We start from the raw sequence: 26442 nt of genomic DNA, 5'->3' as shown, positions 1-26442 counted from the left end.
ATTTCCTTCCAAAAATTCCTAACATCCTATTTGCATTTCACTATCCTACACTGATCTTTCAACACTGTCTCAAAGATCTTTGCTTGTTTGGGTAGTAACTAACTACCAATATAGAACCCAGTTTTGCATGCATAGTTAAAATTACTTTTCCTTCTGTGCATACATCGTTTTGTACTTGTCATTATATTTCATCTGCCTTTTAGATGCCCAGCCCCTGTTTGCAAGGTTTTCCTGCCTATTTCACAATCTGCTTATGATTTAATAATTCTGAATCATTTTGAGTGTGTTGCAAATCTGATCACTATCCATGACTAGACTAATAGATCTAAAGATGCATGCTATGGAGGAAAGAGATGAGAAATAAGAATACAGGCCTCTTTCAGGCTGAAGGATAAAGGGGGCAGACTCAGGAATTTATTTAAGGGAATATTTTAGATAGTAGGTACATGGAACAGCTTCTCAGGAGAATATGGAGACCAGAAAACAAAGGACAAGCACCAAGGATATCCAAGGAAGAAGACAGCATTGTATAGCAGAGCAGGTGGTTTAGATCAGGGGTCTCAAAGTCCCTCCTTGAGGGCAGCAATCCAGTCAGGTTTTCTGGATTTCCCCAATGAATATGCATGAGATCTATGTGCATGCACTGCTTTTAATGCATATTCATTGGGGAAATCTTGAAAACCCGACTGGATTGCGGCCCTCAAGGAGGGACTTTGAGATCTCTGGTTTAGATGGACAGACTGAATGGGGGGTTGTGGTGTATGCTTATCACGATCTATGAATCAAGAAATTTTGAATTAATTCTATTTTGATTATTTCTTTTTCGGCGTATATTAAAAAACAAATTAAAAATCAATTTTCCAGGTTAGACCAATAAATTAAAATATTGGAATCAAAATTAATGGATAAATGGGAATATTCTATTTTACAGGATCTCTTGACAGCTAAAGGTAATTATAATGAGATTTCTTCTAAAATGATAAGGAAAGATTTATTTTCTCAACAGGCATTATATTATGCAAATTCAAATAAGGCAGGAGGATTACTGGCAAATTATTTAAAAGCAAAAAAGCGAAAAACAAATGTAGTGGCGATAAAAGATGAAAAAGGAAATGCTTTTACACAAAATGATTCTATTTTAAAACAATTTTATAAAGATCTGTATTCTTCTGAGCCTTATTTAGATAAAGAAAAGGATGGATTGGAATTTTTAAATTTAATTAAGGGATCGAAAATTCCTGAGCATATAAAAGAAAGTTTAGAAAAGCCAATATCAATTAAGGAATTGCAAGCAGCATTGAAGTCCCTTAGAGTTGGATCTGCTCCAGGTGGAGATGGTTTTACAGTAGAGTTCTATAAATCATTCCAAATTACCCTATTACCATATTTATTAAATTTATATCAGAATCAACTAACTAATGGTTGTATTACATGTACCATGGCGGAATCATTAACTATAGTCTTGCCAAAGCCAAATAAAGATCCCACTCTGGTTTCAAACTACAGGCCTATTTCTTTAATTAATGTTTACAGAAAACTTTTAGCCAAAACTTTGGCTATACGTTTGACTAAAGCTCTCCCTTTTATTATTGGAATGCACCAAACTGGATTCGTTGCTCAAAGACATTCTTCTAACAACACTAGGCTTGCCTTGCATATGTTGAATTTATCAAAAGCCTTAAATGATCCGGCTTTTTCTGTATCCCTTGATGCAGAGGCCTTTGATCGTGTTGAATGGACCTTCATGTATCAAGCGTTGGAATGGTTTGGTATTGGTTCAATATTTATACAAATGATTCAAACATTGTATAGCTCCCCTGTTGCTAAACTATACATTAATAATAATTTTTCAGATGGCTTTAAGTTGCAGAGGGGGGTTAGACAAGGCTGTCCCTTATCTCCTCTGCTTTTTGATATTGTATTGGAACCCTTGTTATTAGCTATTCAGCAAGCAGATGAGATTCAGGGTATTCCTCATAGAGATCGGGAATATAAGGTCTCGGCCTACGCAGATGATATATTGCTATATTTGAGAAATCCTGAGACAACCATTCCTTGCTTACTTGAAATGATTGAGAAATTTGGAAAATTTTCAGGTTACAAGATAAATTGGAGTAAATGAGAAATTCTTCCACTCAATTTTCATTGTACAAAAGGTTTGTTTGATTCATGGAGGGAGGATGGAATAAAGTATTTAGGCATTTGGATTAAAAATACAATGGAAGAAACAATAAAAATAAATGAAAAATCATTATTACAGAAGGTCACAGAAATGTGTGAGCAATGGAATCCTTTACATCTTTCATGGTGGGGGAGAGTACAAACTATTAAGATGATGATCTTGCCTGTGGTTTGTTAACAGATGGGTATGTAAATTTATTTGGCTAGGTAAAACTCCTAGAGTGGCCTTGATATCTTTAAAAAGGCCAATATCAGAGGGAGGGGTAAATTTTCCCAATTTTTATAGGTATCATCAAGCCTATATTTTGCGCCAGGGTATGTATTGGGTCCTCCCAGAGCTCATGGAAAAACTCCCAGACTGGTTGTGGCTTGAATGGCAGCTCATGTCTCCTTTGCGCCTTTGCCATGTGCTCAGTATCAAAATGCCTAGTTACAGTAAAGATAACAGAATATTAGCTGATACATGGGAAACATTGTGTTATGTAAGTAATTTAACAACTATTCCAATTCACAAATCAATCTATATGGCTAAACTCCAAGATTCAAATTGGCGAAGAAAGGCTCGCCTGGAAGCATTGGATGATAGCAGGAATACGTCTATTAGATGATGTTATTTCTAATGGTAAAATGCTTGAATTTTCACAGTTGCAACATAAATTTGGCATTAATAAATCAAAGTTTTAGATGGCTGCAACTGAAGCAGGCCATTCAGGCGGGGTTCCCTGACTGGAAAAACCTTAATAAGCAATTTAGTATGAAGTTCTTATGTTTTCAGGCAGACTTCTTGGGACACCAGGCCGCCCAGTGGTATAAATTGCTGACTGGATTTATTAAAAAGAAACCAAATACTGGTCTGAGAGACATTTGAAGTATTGAGATTAAGCACCAAATTACTGCGTCTCAATGGCCATGAATTTGGACTTGGAGGATAAGATGTATAGTGTTGGCATCTATGAGACAAACTTGTTTTTTTCTGTTACATAAAGCATTATGGACCCCTGTTCGGTTACAAAAATTGGATAGCTCTAATTAATGTCATCTCAAAGCAGGGACTTTAGATCATTTATTATTAATTTCTGGAAATCAATTTGGGACCAAATTAATTGTTTATTAGATAACCCAGTGGCATTATCATATGATACTGTGCTATTTGGTATGTCAATGAGAGCAAAAAGTCAGATTTCTACAAATTACGTATAATTGGAAAAATTGGAGTAGATTAAATTATAATTTCTGGTGGAATTCCTTATGTCATGTTTATAAAATGGAGAGATTTATTGCAATACAGCGGGGTTTTTTCAGGAAATTTCAAGATGTGTGGGAGCCATTTACAAAGTATTGTACTGATTAGATGACATTTTATTTTATTTTATTCCCTTAAATTTACAAGTTCAATGATGAGGGGGGAGGGTAAATTCATTGTTACATATTGTATAAGGTATTGATTATATTATAAGAGAGGGTGGGAAGGGTGGGAGATAAGAGCATATCATTTGTACCATTGATGATTATTAAGTGTTATATTTATTGTTAATTTGTTTGAATATAGTTACACTTATTGTAAATTTGAAAATGAATAAAGAATTAAAAAAAAAAAAAATTCTATTTTGATTCTTCATTGCTCTTGTTCTAAATCCATTTTTTTTTTAAGATATAAAAAATAATCAGGAATCATTGTCCATATGGAAGAATGCGTCCATAGCTATGCAGCCTGCATCCTACTTCCACGAAGGAGGCAGAAGCACCTCTGCAGCCCCTGCTCCCTCTTGAACAGACTTCTCCAAGTTCAGTCCTTGAAGGCAAAACATGACAGGTTTTCAAGATATCTCTAATGAATATGAATGAGAGATCTGCATACAGTGAATTATAGACCGATGAGTCTCACATCAATAGTGTGCAAACTCATTGAAACACCAATTAAAAGCAAATTGGACACGATCTTGAATGAAGGGAATCTTCGGGATCCCAGTCAGCATGGATTCACCAATCCAATCTCATCAGCTTCTTTGACTGGGTAACAAGAAAGTTGGACTTGGGAGAGTCTTTGGACGTCGTGTACCTGGACTTCAGTAAAGCTTTTGACAGTGTCCCACACTGCAGGCTGCTAAGCAAGATGGAATTGATGGGGTTAGGAGAGACACTAACTGCATGGGTCAATGATTGGCTGAGTGGCAGACTTCAGAGGGTGATGGTTAATGGTACCCTCTCTAAAACATCAGAGGTGACCAGTGGAGTGCCACAGGGCTCGGTCCTGGGTCCACTCCTTTTCAACATATTCATAGGGGATCTGACTCAAGGGCTTCAAGGTAAAATAACACTATTCGCCGATGACGCCAAACTATGTAATATAGTAAGTGAATGCAGTTTATAGAATTATATGGCGCAGGACCTGCTTACATTGGAAAGTTGGTCCTCAACCTGGCAGCTAGGCTTCAATGCTAAGAAATGTAAGGTCATGCACCTCAGAAGCGGAAATCCATGCAGGACGTACTTCTTGAACGGAGAAACTTTAACTAGGACTTCAACAGAACGAGATTTAGGAGTAATCATCAGTGCAGACATGAAAACTGCCAATCAAGTGGAGAAGGCTTCATCTAAGGCAAGGCAGATATTGGGTTGTATCAATAGAAGTTTCGTCAACCGAAAGCCTGAAGTCATAATGCCGTTGTACAGGGCTATGGTGAGACCTCATCTGGAGTACTGTGTGCAATTCTGGAGGCCACATTACAGTAAAGATATGCGCAGAATTGAATCGGTTCAGCGGACAGCCACCAGGATGATCTCGGGGCTCAAGGGTCTCTCGTACAAAGAGAGACTGAACAAATTGCAGCTCTACACTCTTGAGGAACATAGGGAGAGGGGAGACATGATCGAAACATTTAAGTACCTCACGGGACGTGTTGAAGTGGAAGATGATATTTTCTTTCTCAAGGGACCCTCGGCCACAAGAGGGCACCTGCTCAAACTCAGGGGCAGAAAATTTCATGGCGACACCAGAAAGTATTTCTTCACAGAGAGAGTGGTTGATCATTGGAACAAGCTTCCAGTGCATGTGATCGAGGCAGAAAGCGTGCTAGACTTTAAGAATAAATGGGATACCCATGTGGGATCCCTACGAGGGTCAAGATAAGGAAATTGGGTCATTAGGGCATAGACGGGGGGGGGGGTAAGCAGAGTGGGCAGACTTGATGGGCTGTAGCCCTTTTCTGCCGTCATCTTCTATGTTTCTATGTTTCTATAGTGAGCATGCAGATCTCTCACACATATTCATTATGGATATCCTGAAAATCTGGTCTGCTTGCAGCAAGGACTGAACTTGGACAAGCCTGCTCTAGACCAATTTCTAGTTTCTGCTACAGGGCTGAAGATAATAGTAGTACCATTAAAGACGCACAATGAGTGCTGGAAAGGGAGGATGAGGTCTAATGAAGAGACATCACAACCCAAAGAACACTAAATAAATTACTATTTTATTACAGAACAAGACCATTGAAAAAAAAAGTGGTTTGATGTCAGTTTACTGAAAGGAAATGCAGTCTTCCCATGTTACTACATACCTCAAGGGCTTGAGTAGGTAGAAACATTCTTTCATATATGATCTAATTCATTTTTTTAATGTACCCTATATCTCATTAGTATCATAGCTGGTCCGGTTTTGATTTGGCTGTGTTTAAATGCAAACTTTGACATATTCTATAATACTAAATTGTTCTAGAACTTGTCACAATTACTCTGTAGTGAGAAAAGTGCTTTAACAACTATTTAATTACTACATGAACTGATAAAAGTGACTCATAGGAAGCTCTGAGCACGGGGATGGGGAGATAACTCAAGAGTGTCAACTGTTCTTTCCTGTTTTGGAAGGTATGTGATGCTATGTTAAACCCACAGAGGATCCTGTTGACTCAGGCTGTCCTATCATATTCAACCAATACCAAAGCCAGCACACATTCACTAGAGGGCAAAGTTCAGCACGAGCACAAGTAAGCATACACTCGCCATCACTATGGAAATTTTTAAAAGGTAATTTTTAATAGGATTAATTCACATCAATAATAATAATTTTAAAAAAATCCCACAGCTTTACTAAGCTGTCACCCGAAAGCAAAAGCTCAAACGTGCATTTTGCTATTGCTTCTGTAAACTCCTCCAATGAGAACAAGAGGTTGTCAGTCCTGTGTGAAACTGCTCTGCAATGAAACAGAGAGCAGCAGGTTCTGGACACAGGAGAAGATTCCCTGAGGATATGCATTTACATGGGTATTCCAGGACGGGGTAAAGGCTCATGGGTTCCTTTCAGGTTATCCTGTGAAAGAACCCAACCAAGAAGGAGAATTGTCATAAGCTTGTAAGGTTTCTGGTCTCATCTAATGACATCAGGATGAGATCATATCCATTATAAAGATATTCACACTTTCCACTTTGGAAGGGAAAAGGCCTCTCTTTCCATTTGCAAGATGAAAAGGTATTATATGGTGTACTTAATGACCTTCAGAATTCATTACAACAATCTAAATTTAACAAGTACGTTTCCCATTCCTCCTCCCCAGATGCCTTTGCCAAACTCATGTTTCATACACATCTGTAGGCAAGAGGCTTGAGCTCAGTTGTGCCACAAATTACCAGTGACCTCCACGTGCTCGTGGCTTCGCGACATGACTCTTCCTCTCCCCTGAGCTTGGCTTGCCATTATTGGCATCTTCTGTATCCAATTCTTCAACAGCTTCCTGAAGTTCAAGCTCTTCTTTGCTCCCTAGAGAGGTCATCTCGTCACCCTCTTCTAGAGCCTCATCACTGTATTTCTGCAGCAAGTATTTTTGGGGCGTGATGTCATCAAGAAACGCTTTCTTTGCTTTCTTCATCTTCTGTTTCAGGATCTTATGCCTTCGCAGCTCAGCTAGCTGCTCCTGGTGCTGCTGAAGCAGCCCGATGCCCTCCATCCGTTTCTTCTTTTCTATGCCACTCTTTTTGTACTCGGCTATTTGTCTATTCAGCTCTTCATGGTTAATCCCAAACAAATTAGGTTGCTGAGGAGATGACAATGGAGCAAGAGAGGTCTCATGTTCCTGACTGATGGAAAAAAGGATAAAGATAAATCAGTATGTGTGCGCAAACACCATATCACCATTATATAGGATTATATTCTTGTTTTATCAAGCTATAATCAAAGCATTGTACTATGGCTGAAAATACTGGCAGTATATCCTTCAAATGTCAAAATATAGTAAGTCTAGATTTAGATCCCAGCTGATCAGCTGTAAGTCTCAGATTCACCAAAGTTTACCAATAGGCTCCATTCTGTTTAGAGCAGGTTAATCCAGTCCTAGCTTTTAGCCTCAACAATATGACAGAGCTGTAGCCTCGTATGCCCTAGAAAATCAGTCTGTGCATACAATGAACTAAAAAAGCAGGACTCGAGCAGCCTGCCTTGAAAGAAGCAGAGCCAGTAAAACAAAATAAAAAAGTAAAATAGAACAAAAATAAAATATAGTCCATTAATAAACGTTGGGACCTAATGAAGGTTGAGGTGGTGGCAGGAAGATATATATACTTCTTATGAGCTGCTATTTTAAGGAGTATTCCACTTTTAGCCACAGCTGCTGTTTTCACCTATGTACTAAAATATTAGGTGTCCCCTGTGTTTTAGTTCCATGATAACACTTAGCATTATTATCTGAGTATCTAAACTTTCTAATACTGAAGGAAAGCCATGCTTTCTCCATGCTAAACTATATTTCCCAGTCTCAGGCCCAATGACATCTATACTAATCAATTCTGCCATCCCTCTCCTATTCTTGCGGGAAGCTACTGGCATTGAGTGAGGAAGAATTGGACTATTCCTTTCTCTCACCTGGCCCCACTTCATAGTTTAGCACATTAGCTGCTTCCAGTAGTCAAAACCAGAACAAGGTTTCCTTAACAAAGTAGGTTAACCACTCTTATCTGGCAGGCCAATGCTCAGAACTCCTGCGCTGTTTTGTACGATGCAGAATACCATGGGAACAGCACTGAAAAATAACTTCCAAATGTTCAGCACTAATAGCATGCAAATCGTATGCACACTATTAGGGTTGAGCATCGGGGAAGTTATTTTTTCAGAAAGGGAGAGGAACCTGTATGCACACAAGACCTGCGTAATAAGCAAAGCTCTTGTGCACATGCCCAGTCACACTGGGGAGCTGGAGCCAGGAAGAGGAAGGGAAGGCTGTGCAGGGTTTTCTTCGCCCATCAGAGCCTACTGAAAGTTGTGGAAAGGAGGAAGACAGTCTCCAGTGTCCACAAAACTTGCTGCTAAAAGACAACATGGCGCTGCACAATGGACCAATGACCCCTGACTCCCAGTTAGCCAGAAAAGTTTGGCAATCACAGGGGTGCAGCACCCTAGGATAAGAGCAGCATGTGAGAAAGTCAATGTGGGGAGGGGTAAGAGCTGCGGCCCTCCCTCCCAGGGCGAAGGACTTGCATTTTTCTTTTTTTTTCTTTTCTGGGAACGATTAATAGACAGTATTTTTTTTCCCTTCACTTTGGACAACTCTAATGCCCCCTCCTTTCCTAATGTTAGCTTTGAGCTGGCATTAGGGTTTTTAGCAGTAAAAACAGTTTGATTTGTGCGTTGTTTCTAACCATTGAGAGGAAATACTGAGCACCTTGTTTACATCAATATAACTAACATTTGCAAGTTATGTGCACTGACCTTCAGTGTTCATGCTGTTCCCTGCGTTAGTGCCTGATGAACATGTGCGCAGTCAACAGTGGCGCTAATTGACTCTAGCACTGGCGATAGGTTCTGAGCATCACCCTGTTCCTCTCATTCTGTACAGATATTATCTCTGAAGGACTTTCAGCCTCAGAACATTCTCCTTGTGTAGAGAATCAAACTGGCAGCGACAGTAAATGGCAGAATTGGGCTTGCTTCTATACCACCACTTCATATGAGTTCCAGATGTGGAAGTCAACATAAAGCTCTTTGGATATTCAAGGGGATGCCAGATAATTGAGGTAAGCCCTGCTTAAAACCTTCGCTAATCAAACAGGTATGAGGTGCTACCAGTTTAAGGTGCAAGCACCGAATCAATCTCAACCTGCCTGAATAGAGGACACGACGAGTGTCACTGGAGAGCACCCCAATGACTCAATTGCCAAACAACCCGTCCAATAACATACATTTAGTCCTCAGGATCCAGGGTGAAATGCCAATCCCCTCAACATGATGGAACATGGGTCTCAAAATTATTTGGATTTAATTATTTGTCTTTTCAAATGGAGATCCAAGCTCAAGGCGAGTTATAGTCAGGTAGATTAGATAGCTCTCTGTCCAATACAACTTAACAATCTAAAGCTATACCTAATGCAACAGATGATTAAGTGGCAGGGCTAGAAGTTTGGGTAGCAGGATGCTCTCACTCTCAAATTGATGACACTATGTTGTCAGTAAGGGGTGCAAAGCTTTGGGAAGCTTTGCCGGGAGATCTGCGCTTATGTGCAGTTAGGTTAGGTTTCAAGAAACTGTTGAAAATGCAACTGTTTGTAAATGCTTTCTTATGATGAGATAATGTGTAAACGTTATTACCTGCTTATGCTTTAATGCAATAGATTTTTTTGATTTGTATGAGATGGGGTTTGAAGAGCAAAGTGCTCTTCTTTTTATTGAGCATGCATGTAATGTCCAATCTTATGTATGTTTTTATGTAAACCGTATAGGCCTTATACAGAATATAAATTCAGATACAGCAAGTTATAAGAAACATCAGTGAGAAACACAGGATTTGAACCGTGATTTCCCTTCTGCATAGCTTGCTGCTCTAACCAAATTATATGATCTGATATGGCGGTATAGAAGAATAAAGTTATTATTATTATTACTGTCTAGCAAAAATTACCTGCTTTGACTGCAGCTATTGCCCTAGGTGACAGCCTAGTCTTATCTAATGACTGAACTTGCCCTATCCACTTCCACAGGCAAAATACAAATTTTACCCACGGAAAAGATCCTTTAGTACTGATCACTTCAAGCCCAACATGAAGTTCACAGTCTACAATTATAACGGCACAAAGCATATTCATGAAATAAACGGAGAAAACAAAACCAGAGAGAGATGGTTAGCAAGTTCTGGATGTTCCTCATTGGCAGCTATACCTGGACTTCTCCTGGTGGTGTATGAAAGGGTTATTCTTCATTCTTCAGAAATCCACAGGTAAACCAATCTTTCATCATGGTTCTTCCACATTTGGAAACAATATAAGTAGATCATAAACAAAAAAAATCCCCATCGCTTAACACCAACCTGACATCATCATGATTGTAGTCTTCATCATCTGGTCCGAAGTCAGCAATTGCTAATAATTTTTCAACCTGTTAACATATGAAGCCAATATGAGCCCTTTAGCTATTTTAACAGTGTAATCCTATGCAGTCTTAGCTCTAGATAAATGACCGCCATCTCTTCAACAAGTTCACTGGACAACAGAAAGAAAGATTAAGTTCTCACCTTGATCTTTTTCCTTGTAGATGTGTCTAGTGGTTCTGAAAGCTAGGGTTATATATCTGAACCTGCAAGTTGCTTGTAGAATGCTGCCAATCATCTTTTGAACTCCACCTCCTTCCCAGGGAGCTGCTCCTGCCCCCTCAGTGTGTACAAAAGCAATCAAGTAGCACTGTAATGACAGACATAACCAGAAGGAGGGAAACTGTGAAAAATCCCCAACACTACAATTCTTTTGTGATCTGTAACAAACATATCCATTAACTTTAAAACATTCTAAGTAACTGATCAAAACAGACAGAAAAACTGTGTGCAACCAGCACCAATCTTATACAAAGCTGATAGGTAGTTGAATGTCCTGCAATCGAGCAGAGACTTAAACTAGACTATCGGCCTCTTTTACAAAGCCGTGCTAGCAGCTGCCGTGTGGCAACAGCCCTGAAGCCCTTTAAATCTCTATGGGCTTTGGGGCTGCTAGCACGGCTTTGTAAAAGAGGCCCTATGTGTTCTTGAGTGTTTTCTTTTATTTTTTTATTCTCTCAGTTCATCTGAGAGACAGAAAATTCTCCAAATTCAGATTGATCTTAAGGTAGAAGACAGGCGAAGCTCACAGACAGGGTGGGGCTTCAGGACCACTAGACACATCCACAAGAAAGAAGATTATCAAGATAAGAACCTAATCTTTCTTTCTAGTGCAATATATCTAGTGGTTATGAACGCTAGGGATGTACCAAAAAAATCCCTGGAGTCTAAGGTGGGCCCGCCAAGCCTGCCTTCAAAACAGAGGACCTGAAAGTGGAGCTTATCCTGGCTGCTACATTCACCCTATAGAACCTACGAGGGACTGATGAAGTTCTCAGCCCAACCAAGAAGAGAATGAAGTGGATATGGATCAATCAATGATTGAAACAATGACAAAACATATAATTTCGTTTCTGCACATTGGCACTTAACAAAATAAGAACACTCTTTTCAGCTACAGTGGCAAAATAAAGCCCAGAATTTAGGAAGTTAGTTGGTTGGGCTGAGAACTTTTCAGCACCCTCCTCATACTAATAGTATAAGGCAGTGACCCGCAAACTTTGTTGAGCCGTGGCACACTAAACATAGAGGCTGTGGCTCAAGGCATCCGGAAGCACGTGGATGTTGACGTAATGATGCAACGTTCACGCATGCACAAAGTCCTTCCAGATGGGCCCTGAGCCGCCAGTGGGGGATGCTGGCAGAGAAGACACAAGGAGAGGAGAGGCGCTGGTGCCTCTCCTCCTTCCCAGTGTCTCACGGCACACCTGAAATTTCAGGCGGCACACAGTTTTCAATACACTGGTATAAGGGGTAGACCAAGTAGCTGCTCTACCGATTTCCTCGGATGAAACCGCCCAAGTCTCAATCCATGAGGTGGCGACTCCTCTAGTGAAGTGAGCTTTCAATGCAATCGACAGCTGCTTACCGCAGCCCACATACATAGAGAAAATGGACATTTTAAAATCCATCTGGAAATCGAGGCTGGCCTCCCTTTCCTGGTATGTCTGGTCAGAACAAAAAGGTGATCCAATAAGGGAAACTCATTGGTAACTTCGAGGTGCCAGAGGAGCACTCGCTTAACATCCAGCAAATGCAATGCTTTATCCTTTTTCTTAGACTCCCTAGGGTGAAAAGCAAGCAAACAGACTTCCTGATTGACATGGAAGGCCGAGACTACTTTCAGTAAGAAGGATGGAACTGTGTGTAAGGCTGCTTCTATAAACTTAAGGAACGGTGCTCTGTGGGTCAGAGCTTATAACTGGGAAACGCATCTCATTGACATAATCGTCATCAGAAATACCATCTTGACTGTAAGATTCAGAAGGGAAGCCTACCGTAAGGGCTCATAAAGAGCTCTACTAGGACCTTGTAACAAAAGATTAGGTTTTTACCTTTGCTGATCTTCTTTCTTGTAAATCCACACTTTATTCCGGGAACAATGGATTATTTCCCTCTACCCACCAGGACTTTGCAGGAAGCCTCAGAATTTCAGAGACTTAAGCCCCTCCCCCTCATATCTCATCACCTCAGTCAGTATAAAAGCAGCCAGGAACATCTGTAGAAGACAAGAGAGAGGGGAACGAGGAGAACTCCTCAACAAGTAAATCAATTCTGCTCATATCAACAAATGCAAAACAGCAACAATAAAAAACGCGAGTACAGGTCATTAAACAGTATAAACCTGAACAACAAAACAGTGCTATAGGGAGACACAGCCTGCACTGTCAGAAAGGGGCGCCTGAACCAGGGACTCCCTAAACTAAGTGCTAAATCCATTCTGGTGACACTCTTATAAGTACTTGTAAAGGCAGACAATTGGCAAATCAGCAAAGAATAGGGCGGGTTCCCAGAATAAAGAATATTAGCAAAGGTATGAACCTAATATTTCTTTCTTGTATAATCCCACTTTATTCTGTGACCAGTGGGATGTAACAAAGCAGTCCCGAAAAATCAAGGTGGGATGAGCCTGCTGCCAAAACAGGGGCACCAAAAGCAGCATCCTGCTTGGCCACCACATCGATCCTGTAAAACTTGGTGAACATATGCAAAGAGGACCAGGTAGCGGCTCTGCAAATCTCATCCAGAGAAACAGCCAACTCTGCCCAAGAGGACAAAACACCATGTCCCAAGAACCTGAATGTGCTACCATGCCATTGGAACCGGAGTGGCCAGAAAGTCCCTGACAGCCTGTCGAAGCTTCTCCTGATGGGAGACAGGTAGTAACACTTTGTTCTGTCTCATATGAAACTGAACTCCAAGGTATTCCAAATCCTGCATCGGCTCAAGGTGAATTCCTGAAGTTGATCACCCAGCCCAGGTGCTGCAGCAATTGCACCACCTGTTGAAGAGCCTGATGCTTCTTGGACAGCGAGGGAGCTCTGATCAACCAGTCGTCCAGATCCGGGTGACCCAGGACAGCCAGGGTGTGAAGATGGGCCACCACCACCATCTTCACTCTGGTGAAGGTCCTGGGTACTGTCGCCAATCCAAAGGGCATCGCCACAAACTAAGTGATGCCCCAAGACATGGAACATCAGATACTTCCGGTGTTCCGGGAAAATGGGATTCCGGGAAAATCTAGGGAGGCTCCAGTGCCACTGATGCTATCAAAGGCGTGTCTCCATGCAGAAGTAGGGCACCTTCAGCGCCACATTGACTGCCTTGAGGTCCAGAATCGGTCTCCAATCATCTTTGGAACGATGAAGTATATCGAGTATCTCACAGAGCCCGAGTCTCACTCTGGAACAGGTTCTATGGCCACAATATCCAGAATCCTGTGGATAGTGCCCTGCACCCAAAGTACCTTCTCGGGGTGACCCGCAGGAGAATCCAGATAATACTCTGTCAGAGGACAGAGAAACAGTAGCTTGTAGCCATCCCTGAGAACCTCCAGGACCCAGTGGTCAGAGGTAATTACCTGCCATTCTGCCAGAAAGGCCAACAACCCCCCCCCCCCCAATCCGCCAGGTTGGCATCAGAACTGTTTCTTTGCTGGAGCCGCCGGCCGACTTTCTGTGGATTGCTGGCGTCGGGACCTACTGAAGCGCAGTCAGGCAGATGAAGAGGATCACTATCCTGAGGACGGACCCACATACGGACAAGAGTGCCTGAAGGGATGAACATTAGAATACCCCAGCCCCCTGGAAGGGCGGGATCTATTCACAGGCAGAGACTTAGGCCTGTTATCCTGTACACTGGCCATAAGGTCATCAGGACCCAGACCGAACAACAGCTGGCCTTTAAATGGCAACTGGCTCAAGGCTGCCTTAGAAGAGGAATCGCCAGACCACTGCTGGATCCAAAGCATCCTGTGAGCTGAAATAGAATAGGCGCCAAGCTTTGTGAAAACTTTCAAGATGTCGTACAAGGCATCGGCCATATAATCCACACTGGAGATGAGAAAATCCAAGTTGCAAATAACCACAGTGTCAGAATCATGGCGCAGCTTGGAATGGCATCCCTGAGCCACGAAAGAGGAGGCCAATGCTGCCTTGATACCAGTAGCTGCAGAATCAAACAGATGCTTATGGACAAAATCCACACGTCTGTCCTGAACATCCTTCAGGACCACTCCCCCATCACTAGGGAGAGAAGTGCGCCACTGAGTAATCCATCTTCGGGGAAATGAAGCACTTGTTAAAGGAATCCGTCATGGGATAAAGCCATGCCATGAGCACACTTCAGGGGACCTTCAAGAGTCTCCCAGATGTCCATAAGAATCTGAATGAGGGGGAGAGGAAAAAATTGTTAGTCGGCTGGGACAGATCCCTCCTGTCCCAGCTTACCACTCAACCATCAGAGGTGATAGGTTACAGGTCAGGGAAGAGGGGATAGGGTGCAGAGCCTGGCAGGGAGGTGGGACATGGTGCAAAGCCTGGCAAGGAGTATGGGGTTGGGTGCAGAGCCTGGCAGGGAGTGAGGGAGGCTGGGTGCACAATTTTGTTTAGAATGTTATTTTTTTCTTGTTTTCCTCCTCTAAATCTGGGGTGCATCTTATGGTGAGGTGCGTCTTATGGAGCGAAAAATATGGTAAATACCCATTGGTCAAGACTGATATTCCTGTTTACAAGAAAGAAGATTAGCAAAGGTAAGAACCCAATCTTCCAATCCCACAATATCATCACTGATAGGACCATATAGAATGTGAGGCAACACAATGTCAACATGAGAACAATTAAATGTGCCTTCTTTAGTGGATATTCGTTTAAAACAGTGTCTCGCAAACTTTGCAAAGCCGCAGCATGCTAAACGTGGTGGCTGAGGCTCGAGGCATCCGGAAATGCATGAACGTTGATGTGATGACACCACGCACATGCGCAAAAAAACTTCTGACAGGACCCTGAGCCGCCAGTGGAGGGTGCTGGAAGGGAAGAGGCGTGGAAAGGAGAGGCGCTGGTGCCAGCTGACTGCCTACAGGATGTGCCTCACCGTGAGATGCACTTCCTGTACGCAGTCAGCTGGAACTGACGCCTCTTCACCTCCAAAGCATCTCACCTGGAATCTCGGGCGGCACACTAGTTTGCCGTGGCACATAGTTTGCGATACATTGGTTTAGAGCAGGAGTGTCCAACCTGCGGCCTGAAGGCCGCATGCGGCCCAGTGAAGTATTTTGTGCGGCCCTGGTCAAGGGCGATGCAGTGTTTTACTCTGTTGCCCCTGGGTATTTACCGTCTTGCCGGCTCCCTCCTCTGTCTTGCTGCAGCGTTTGCGCAGCCCCAGAAACATTTTTTTCAGCCAATGCAGCCCAGGGAAGCCAAAAGGTTGGACACCCCTGGTTTAGAGTATAAGCTGTTTTGTTAACTGCCTCAAAGTCATTGAATGAACCTTAACATTATGAGTGGAGAAGGATTATATACATTTCAGGAAAAAATTAAAAGCTCATCTATGTTGCATTTGATTGACTGGATTATAATTCATTGCCCTATATTATGGAAGTGTTATTTTATTTTCATTGTATCTTTATTGTATTGATTTTGTTGTTTCGTTTTTGAATGTTCACCTTTTTAAAATTGCCTCTCTGGCAGCAAGTGAATCTATGCTCTCAAATGTGCCCTGTGTTAACACTTCCATTTTGTCTTACAATAGCAGCAACTGGTGACAGAAGTGCACTAGAAATGGCAGGTGCCTCCTGGCCTTTGGTTTTTTATTTTTTTTTTGCGTGTTTGGTTGTCTGGTGACTACTGTGGCTTACCTCTACTAAGGCAGCATCTTCTTTGTCTCTGACAAATACAAATTGGGGGATGCCTCCCATGACCTGTCGTGACAACAGAAGATACCTGTAAAATACAGAATGGTCAACTAATAAAGCTCCACTGCAGGAATCACCAATCTGTCAGTGCAGCAAAATTCACCGATGCATGGGTGTCTGATAAAAAGCCACATTAACATGCCTGACCAGACAGTTGGAACTAGAGCAGTGGTCTCAAACTCGCGGCCCACCAGGTATTATTTTGAGGCCCTCAGTATGTTTATCATAATCACAAAAGTAAAATAAAACAGTTTCTTGATCATATGTCTCTTTATGACAATATTACCTCATGCAAAATTGTAATTTCTTTAATAAGACATTAACTATTTTTTCTCCAAGTATCTACAAATCCAAAATGTGGCCCTGCATAGGGTTTGAGTTTGAGAACACTGAACTAGATGGAGACCACTTTAGCTAGAAGATGAATGTCTCTGTAATACCTTGGACATTCCCCTGAGCTCAGATCCCACTATTACTCTCTGCTACACTTAGGTTTCTTACCAAAACCCTTCTTAGCCTTACCATCAAAAACATGCCATTTCTTTTCAATCACTGCTATGTCAAGAGTTTTTGAGGCTTTTGTTTCAAAAACATTTCTGAGGCGGGGGGGGGGGGGGTATGATGTCATCAACTCTGATGGCTGCTTAAACTCTGTGCTCTGCAGGACCCAGCTTGTAATTGGTAGACAATCTCAGCCTAAATCTAACATCGATAGCAGAAAAAAGTGCCCATTACTACCAAAGAGATCCGCTTGGCTTTGTTAAGAAATGGGGAGCTGCAATTCATAAAGAACTAGCGAATTTTGTATATCAGCCTTTCCCCCCTTGCTGTCCCATGCTCTGGTCAAGATGGTGCCTTGAACAAGAACCCCAATTTGAGCAGTGGGCCTCAGGTGATTCAGCAATGAATGTGCAACCTGTAGGGAAGGACCTGATGGCAGTATTTCACAAACTACTCAAAGAAATTAAATCTGATGTCAAAGCAGTACACTCAGAATTAACAACTCTTGCAACTGATCTGTGAGGAGAGATCGACGTGTTGGACAACAGAATCCCGAGCTGATGAACATAAAGAGGCGATTTCCATCATAGAAATATCTCTTCAGCCTAGGTGCAAATGTTCCTCGTGATATCATGGTGTGCTTTGTGGATTATAAACTCAAAGAATCCATATTGGTGAAAGCGTGTAAGATGGGAGACTTTTCTGTGGAACTCCTGTCCTATAGAGATTTAGTTGCCACCACATTACACGGTAGAGGAGAACTGAAACTATACACACGTCTCTTAATGGACAAGGGCATCAAATATAGATCACAACATCTTTTTTGCACTTACTTTCTATTTGGAAGGAAAACTACAGAGATTACGCACAGTGGAAGATACACAAAATCTGTTTCCAGAAGTACTTGCTCCCTCTTCCAAACTGAAAACTCCCTTGAAATCGAACTCACAAACAGTGCAATCATCACAGAACCGATCAAAATGGCAACGGATGTCCCAAGGAAAGGGATGTCTGACCCGCCAAATCTCAGTTACCCAGATTCAGAGTACGAGCCCTAATTGGAGTCAGATGAGATTTGGGTAGAGTGATTTTTTACATTCAGTCCTTTGCTGTGGACTTTGAGTATGAGTAGAGCAGGTGGTAGAAACACAGAGCAAAGAGTGCATACCTAAAACGAGGACCATTTTTCTTTAGGACATCTTCCATGTGTTTGTCTCGCTCTGCGTCACCTGTGGTCCTCCAGTAGAGGCGACATGCTGAGAAGTCAGGTGTTAGCGACACCTGCATGAAAAAAGTCACCCCATTAAGTGAGCTGTTTAACCTTTGCAATTAACTAGGGTTGCATTTTAACTGCAGTTAATTCTGTGATTAATGCATTATCATTAATCACAATTGTAACAATTAATCAGGTTGCAACATAACTTGTCTCCGCCAGTCTCTCTTCTACTCCCAACCCCGGTCCTTCAAGTAATCCAACATCACCCCAAAGGCATGTACTTTAAAGGTGGTCTTCTGTTGGTCATAGCCAGCAACAGCATTGCACATATGCCGCCTACAGCCTGTTCCAATGCTTTTTCTCTGCCCAAGCAGAAACAGGGGGTGATATCAGAAGAAGCGGGACAGGCCCAAGGAAAGCTTTGGAGTAGGCCACAGGCGGCCACTTCTGGGGAAGAACAGAAGACTACATTTTAAGGCAGACCAGTGGAGAAGAGGGAATTGAGAGGGAGGCATTTGTTGACCTGCAGCGGGGGAGGGTGGGAGGGGGAGCTGCTGGTGTGTGAACTGCAGACTTACCAGCGGCAATGAAGGGGCCACCGATGAAAGCTAAGAGATTATATTAAAGGTAATTTGTAAACCACATAATACCAACTAGAGTTCAAAGCGGTTAACAAAAGAAAGACTGCCAACCATCAGGAATTCCGTCATATCCATATCTAACTACTCCCAGCACAAATTTCCTAAATAAATATGGGGGCCTTTTACTAAGGCGCGCTAGCCGATTTAGTGCACGCTAATTGTTAACGTGTCCATAGAATATAATGGGCAAGTTAGCATTTAGCGTATGCTAAATCGGCTAGCGCGCCTTAGTAAAAGACCCTCTGTTGCAAAGGCAACAAGAGTTAATCGCGGAGCCCATCTCGGGCTCCATGATAGACTTATGTCACTTTCGTATACTACCTGCATCCTGACGCCATAAACAGGATGCCTGGATGGCCCGGAACTTCTACTCCAACATCAGAAGTGACTTCGGAGAGAGGAAGGCTGGTTGGCCTGGCGCTTCCTTCAGGAAGCAGGAAGAGCTAAGGGCGGCGGTGGCTTGGGGGCCTGTTCCCCGATTGCGGCGGCGGCAGTGGCTTGGGGGAGGGCAGGGAGAAAGAAAGAAAGGGGGCAAGCAGGAAGACAGAAAGAAACAAAGGGGGCATGGAGAGAGAAAGAAAGGGGAGCAGGGAGACAGAAAGAAGGGGGGCAGGAAGAAAGAAAGAAAAGGGAGGGGGGCAGGGAGAGAGGAAGAAAAAGTTGGGGGAGGGAATGAGGTCTGGAGGAGAGGAAGCATACAGTAGGCTGAAAGAAGGGAAGAAATATTGGATGCACAGTCAGAAGAAGAAAGTGCAACCAGAGACTCATGAAATCACCAGAAAACAAAGGTAGGAAAAATGATTTTATTTTCAATTTAGTGATCAAAATGTGTCCATTTTGAGAATTTATATCTGTTGTCTATATTTTGCACTACGGCCCCCTTTTACTAAACCGCAATAGCAATTTTTAGCACAGGGAGCCTATGAGCGTCGAGAGCAGTGCGGGGCAATCAGCGCAGCTCCCTGCGCTAGAAACTGCTATCGCAGTTTAGTAAAAAGGGAAGGGGATATATTTATCTATTTTTGTATAGTTGTTACTGAGGTGACATTGCATATAGTCATCTGCCTTGACCTCTTTGAAAACCCCCCAGAATATAAATGATAATTAACATTTTCTCTGTGTACAGTGTGCTTTGTGTTTTTTTTAAAATTTTATTGTTGGTTGATCATTTTGACTTGATCATTTTAAAAGTAGCTCGTAAGCCCAAAAAATGTGGGCACCCCTGCTCTATGTTTTTAACAATTTACAAAACACAGGGAAATGAGATTTTTGTCTTAAACAGTGGAAGAGAACACCGTACAGATACTACCTGATAACATAAATGATCATTGTGAAATCTGTATATATATATATATATATTTTTAAATCTTTATTGATTTTCAAACTTCGATAGTGCAATACAAATCGTAAATCAGAAAAACTGCACAAAACACACTATTCACTATACAATTATTACATTAAACAATCATTTTCTCCCATCCTCATCTTCATTCTTAATATAATAATACATATGATGTGATTACAAATTATAAATAATTATTCAAAATATATTAATATGACAATGCCAGCATCTATTAGATTTAGAACTGTCTAGTTTTTGTAAACAAACTGGGGTCCAAAAAATCCTATGTAATAAAAATAACCAAGTTTGTCTCATAGATGCTGACGTTGTACATTTCAACCTCCAAGTCCAAATTTGTGGCCAACGAGATACAGAAATATACTGTTTTATCTCGATGCTCCAAATATCTCTAAGACTATTTTTTGGCTTCTTATTTAAAAATTCAGAAATCAATTTGTACCACTGAGCTTATGAATGAAGGCAGGTTCTTTGGTGTTCATGGTGTTCTTTGGTTTTAAAGGAAATTAAAGCAATTTTATATGTTATTCAATGAGGGATTGGTAACCAGTGTGCACTCTTTAGCAAGGGGGTAACATGATCAAATTTCTTCTTGTTCGTTATAATTTTTATGGCAGTGTTTTGTATTAATTGTAGACATCAGATGTCTTTTTGACAGACACCTTTATATAAAGAATTACAATAATCGAGCTTGGAAATAATAAGAGAGTGAATTAGAATGTTGAGAGACTGAGGGTCAAGAATGTTTGCTAAGGATCTGATCATTCTGACCTTGGAAAAACAGTTCTTAACAACTGTGGGAGCAGAATCGTTTGTAATGCTTTGTTTCTGTTTGAATTGTCTCAGATTTTTTAAAATGGAAAATAGGGCCGAGGAGTTCTTTGCTTTTGAAATACAATTTTTATAATATTTTTTCTTTTCCATATTAATTGATTGTTTGTAGAATTTTGAGTGTTCTTTATATTTATTAAGATTGGATGGAGTGGGATTTGCTCGTCATTTCCGTTCTAAAGAGCGTAATTGACATTTAAGAAGAAGATCTGATACAAGGAAAGCTTAATAAAAATTTGTCTTCCCATTCACTGCAGCCATTGAAAATAAGTATACAAATATGGGAGCAATTCCCCACATAATGACTTAAGTCAAAAACAGAGAATCTGTAAAACATTCGACACACAACTGACAGCCAATGCAGCTATATGAGAAAAAATGTAACTAATTCAAATTTAGAAGCAGAAAAAAAAATTAGGATCATAGCCGCATTTTGTATTATTTGAAGACTGCCCCTTTGGTTCTTTGAGCAATTAATATAAACAACATTAACATAATGTATTTGTGAAAGCACAAAAGCTTGCACAAAGCATCTAAAATATAAAAAAATTCAAAGAAATTTTTATAACAGACCTCAATTTCTTCACAGCCAGAAAAGCATTTTTCACTACTTAGCCAATAACAGTCTATTTCTATCCCTAAATATAAGAAGACACTTCCCACTTATAATTTGAATCAAATTCTAATAAAGGGATTTCAGTGGCCATAATAAGAGCTTGGTGCTACTCAGCATGTAGAGGTTGTGAATCTGATCCTAGCCTGCTCCTTGTGACTCTGAGCATTTCACCTAAACCCTCCATTGCCCCAGGTATCACAGTCAGATTTTGAGCCTCTCGGGACAGATAAGATACTTAAGCGTACCTGATTACTAATCAATGTTGTAAACCATTTTGGGTGAATCTCTTCATGAAAAGGCAGTTAATAAATCCAATAAATCTTCCTTCGATGTTTGTGAATTGAGAATTTTTATGATTGTCATTTTATATTTTGACTTGTATTGAGATTTGTATTTGATTATATTTTGCTTTGTTTCTTTTTGTAAACCGCTTTTAAACTTTATATTAGGCGGTATATAAAGCCAAATCAAATCAAAATAATAACTCCTGAATGGCTTTCTAAAGCAGTTTTCTTTACACTGCTTCTCTAAAGCTCCCCAAGCACCGAAAAGTCCTTCAATTAAAAGGTTAACCAACTCTAAAGCGAAGTTAATTAATTGAAAGCAATTCTTGAGCCTGCTGCTTTCCTTGACAGTTAATATTAAAATTGAAGAGTTCCTTGACTTTCTGAAGAGAAGCTAAAGCATAATTTTTTCCACCCAGCTTTTGACTAGTTTTATGTTGTTTTGTAAACTAAACAATTTTTTTCCACATTTACCCCTTTTACAAAATCATAGTGCAGCTTTTAGCATCAGCCAGGCGTAACAGCTCCCACGATCACAGAATTCCTATGAGCATCGGAGCAATTCATGCCGTGTTACGGTTTTGTAGAAAGGAGGGTTAATGTTTTATATTGGTTTCATTTGCTTTTTTAATAAGTGTTATGTTTTTATGTTACTATTTCATATGTGCAATTATAATACAGTGGAACCTTAGTTTACGAGCATAATTTGTTCCAGAAGTATGCTCGTAAACCAAATTGCTCGTATATCAAAGCAGTGGCGTACCAAGGGGGGGGGGGGGGGGGGCGGGGGGGCGGTGCGCCCCGGGTGCCAGCCCTAAGGGGGTGCTCCCGGCCTTGCCGTTCAGTCCCCCCCCACCCCCGAAGGACCGCTCGCCCCACTGACCTTCCTGCACCACCTGTGAAGCAGCCCACAGCAGGATCGCGAAGTCAGCGTCAGCGATCCCTGCGCTGCTTAGGCGCTGCTTTCTGCGCCACGATCCCGCCCCTCCTCTGATGTCAGAGGAGGGGCGGGACCATTGCGCAGGAAGCAGCGCAGGGATCGCTGACGCTGACTTCGCGATCCTGCTGCAGCTGCTTCATAGGTGGTGCGGGGAGGCCAGGGGGCGAGCGGTCCTTCGGGGTGGGGCGGGCGGGCAGGCAGGCAGGCTTTCAAGGGGGAGGGGGTAACAGGCAGGCAGGCAGGCCTTCAAGGGGGGACAGGCCTTCGGGGGGGTGCAGGCCTTCAAGGGGGGCAGGCAGGCCTTCAGGGGGGGTGCAGGCCTTCAGGGGGGTGTAGGCCTTTGGGGGGGTGCAGACCTTCAAGGGGGTGCAGGCCTTCAAGGGGAGGGGACAGGCCTTCAAGGGGGGAAAGGCAGGCAGGCCTTCAAGGGGGGGACAGGCCTTCAAGGGGGGGACAGGCCTTCGGGGGGTTGCAGACCTTCAAGGGAGTGCAGGCCTTCAAGGGGGGGTGCAGGCCTTCAAGGGGGAGACAGGCCTTCAAGGGGGGGAAAGGCAGGCAGGCAGGCCTACAAGGGGGGGACAGGCCTACAAGGGGGTGGGACAGGCCTTCAAGGGGGGTGCAGGCAGACCTTTAAGGGGGGACAGGCCTTTGGGGGGGACCATGATTTAGAAGTACACGGAGGGAAGGGGGTGTTCAAAGAGACGTGCATATGCCAAACTTTGGGGGGGGGGAAGAAATAATGGGTCTGAAAATAGAGGAGACGGAGAGAGATGATGGACCATGGGATTTAGGGAGGGAAGGAACAGAAAGGGAGAGAAATTGGACACAAGGGATGGTGTGGAGGAGGGATAGAGCTACTGGATAGGAGGGTAATTAGGAAAAGAAAGGGAAAGATGGTGGACTCTGGGGTGGTGGGGAAGGAGGGAGAGATGCCGGATGAAAGGGTATTTAAGAAAAGGTGGATCTGTGGAGGTGGGGAAGGAGGGAGAGATGCCGGATGAAAGGGTATATAAGAAAAGGTGGATCTGTGGAGGGAGATGAAAAAAAGGAAAGATACCAGACTTCCTGGGAAGGGAAGGGAAATGGAAAGGGAGGACAGAGTTGGCAGATGGATGGTTAGCATGCAGAAAGAAGGAGACCCTGGCAAGCAAGTTATCAGAAGAAAACCAGAGCCTTGGACCAACAAGATTTGAAATATAACCAGACAACAAAAGGTAGAAAAATTAATTTTATTTTCTGTTTTGTGATTATAATATGTCAGATTTGAAATGTGTATCCTGCCAGAGCTGGTGTTGGACTGCAAACGTGAGCTAGGATTTAACAGAGAGAGGAAAAGTCCTTTTTGTTTCTTTATTTTATTTACACCACAGCGCCAGTGTGGTTAGGAGAAGCCAAAGGGGGTGAAAAAGCTATAAAACCCACCAGGAGTTTTGAAAAAAATCACCCAACTGGGCAGGAAAATCGAATTGAAAAACCAATTCAATATAGGCTGAATCGAATCAAAATTTTTTTTCCTGAATCTGGCAGCATTAGTTTGTGCTACTGTCTTAGACTTTAGGACCTGGGATTGGGGAGAGATGGCATCCTCAGTACTTTATAATGCAAGTGAAACGAGGATTTGGTCAGACTTTTGAAGGATCTGCAGAAAAAAAATATTGTATAGGCCGGGGACATGAGACAGCAGGAAATGGGAACTTTTCTTCCTTCTATTTTTGTGAATGGAAAGGCTGAGGATGTCAGAGAGTTCAGTTAAAATATGTGCTTTATAAGAAAATATAATAATGTGTTTTATAAAGTTTATAGCATAGCTGGCCTACCCAGTGAGGTGTTCCTAGTGGTGATGGTGGCAGCGTGTCAATGTGTTGAGAGGAAGAGGTGGTCTGGGAAATTCTGCTGAGCAAACTCCGGGCCCATTTCCACCCCCCAGTTAGTCCACTCCACTCAACTGGTTCACACACTGAGTGGGTCTTTGGGTGTTGTTTTGGGATCTCTTCCAGTGGTTTATCTCCTTCTGGTCCAAGGAAGGAAACTTTGTTATCCTTAGCATTGACCTACAGAATATGTTTGTAACAGCGCTGCTTGTGTGGCATTAGGCTATGTAGTGATCGAAAGAAAAAAACAGACCTTTGCACATTTTTGCACTATATGGTGGGTGTATGAGGAGATTCACATTTCCTGCACAGCTAAGTCCATGTGAAGTTACCTTGTGCTGTATTTGACATCTAGCAAGGTCTCTGTTTGAAAGGAAAGATCTAAACTTAAAAATGAAGTGGCCAGAAGTTATGGTAAAAGCAGATAGTGTACTGGTTTTAAGAAAGATTTGGACAAATTCCTGGAGGAAAAGTCCATAATCTGTTATTAAGACATGGGGGAAGTGTCTGCTTGCCCTGGATCGGTAGCATGGAATGTTGCTACTCTTTGGGTTTTGACCAGGTATTAGTGTCCTGGATTGGCTACCATGAGAATGGGCTACTGGGCATGATGGACCATTGGTCTGACCCAGTTAGGCTATTCTTATGTTATGTTCTCATCTGTAGGGGCCTTTGTTTTCACTTCTTATTTTAATGTATTTTTTTTCTGGGAACTTATCAGTGTTTTTTATAATGGGAACAAAAATGGAAGAGAATTAATGTGTGTGGGATGAGGGGGTAACTAATTTCTTTAGCTAAATAATTCAATCCACTTCAAACAGACATAGGAGAACTCACGCACCATTCACACCCCCCCCAACCAAAAATGTCAAAAGAAAAAAACTGTTCGACAACCTCCTAGCCATTCGAGCTGCAACACTCGACCCCCAACCCTACAACCAATTGACATCGACCACATACTGCAAAACCTTCAAAAAGAAATAAAAACCCTTCTATTCAAAAAACACATAAAACCGAACTAACACAATCAGAACTGTCCCAAGCATCACCTGCAACTACTCCATATGTACTTCTGATGTCATGACAATTCAGACATAATTTATGTTATGTTATGTTTGGAATATAAGAAAATTTTCACAGCCTGTTTCTATTCTGACCATTTATTCCATTTCATGGTCATTACAAAAAATATTTTTTTACATGGGGGGGGTGTCAAAAAATGATGGGCCCCGGGTGCCACATACCCTAGGTACGCCACTGTATCAAAGTGAGTTTCCCCATAGGAAGTAAGAGAAACTCGCTTTGATTCGTTCCACCTCCTCCTCCCCCTCCCCCCCCGAGGCTACTGGCGCTGCTCCATTCTCCCCCACCTTGAGGTCACCAACGCTGCTCCATACCCCCCCTTCGATCCAGCATCCCCCCCTGCGAACCGGCATCCTCCCCCCCCGCTTGTGTCGCCCCCCCCCTGCAATCCTACATCCCCCCCAGAGCACCGAAACAACATCCCTTACCCCGATTGGGCACCGGCACCAGCACCAACGCACAGGACATGCCGGTGCCTGAAGATCCTCCCTCTTCTGGGCTGAGCTGGGTGGTGCGTCGGAGATCCTCCCTCTTGCCTGTGCTGGGCTGGACTGGGCCTTGAGAATTTGGGCATGCTCAAGGCCTTCTGGTCTCGCTCTCTCCGAGATTCTGAATCTGAGAATCTCAGAGAGAGCGAGGCCAGAAGGCTTTGAGCATGTGCA

The 26442-nt window shown here is 42.4% G+C and overlaps 1 protein-coding gene across 1 annotated transcript in view; it reads right to left on the bottom strand.

The window, feature by feature from the left end:
* Positions 1–6190: 6190 nt before the first annotated feature.
* Positions 6191–26442, bottom strand: part of RBFA (ribosome binding factor A) — a 28739-nt gene continuing 8487 nt past the window's right edge. Inside the window, exons 4-7 of the mRNA XM_033934466.1 lie at positions 18107–18219; positions 16381–16465; positions 10467–10534; positions 6191–7251 (exon numbers count right to left, since the gene is read on the bottom strand). Of these exons, the coding sequence (XP_033790357.1) occupies positions 6801–7251; positions 10467–10534; positions 16381–16465; positions 18107–18219 (717 nt within the window). The 3' untranslated portion in view covers positions 6191–6800. The remainder of the gene's footprint in view (positions 7252–10466; positions 10535–16380; positions 16466–18106; positions 18220–26442) is intronic.

The sequence above is a fragment of the Geotrypetes seraphini genome, chromosome 2, assembly GCF_902459505.1.
Source record: "Geotrypetes seraphini chromosome 2, aGeoSer1.1, whole genome shotgun sequence".
Lineage (NCBI taxonomy): Eukaryota > Metazoa > Chordata > Amphibia > Gymnophiona > Dermophiidae > Geotrypetes > Geotrypetes seraphini.
The sequence above is the reverse complement of the archived record's forward strand: the minus strand, read 5'-3'. Positions and strand labels throughout refer to the sequence as shown.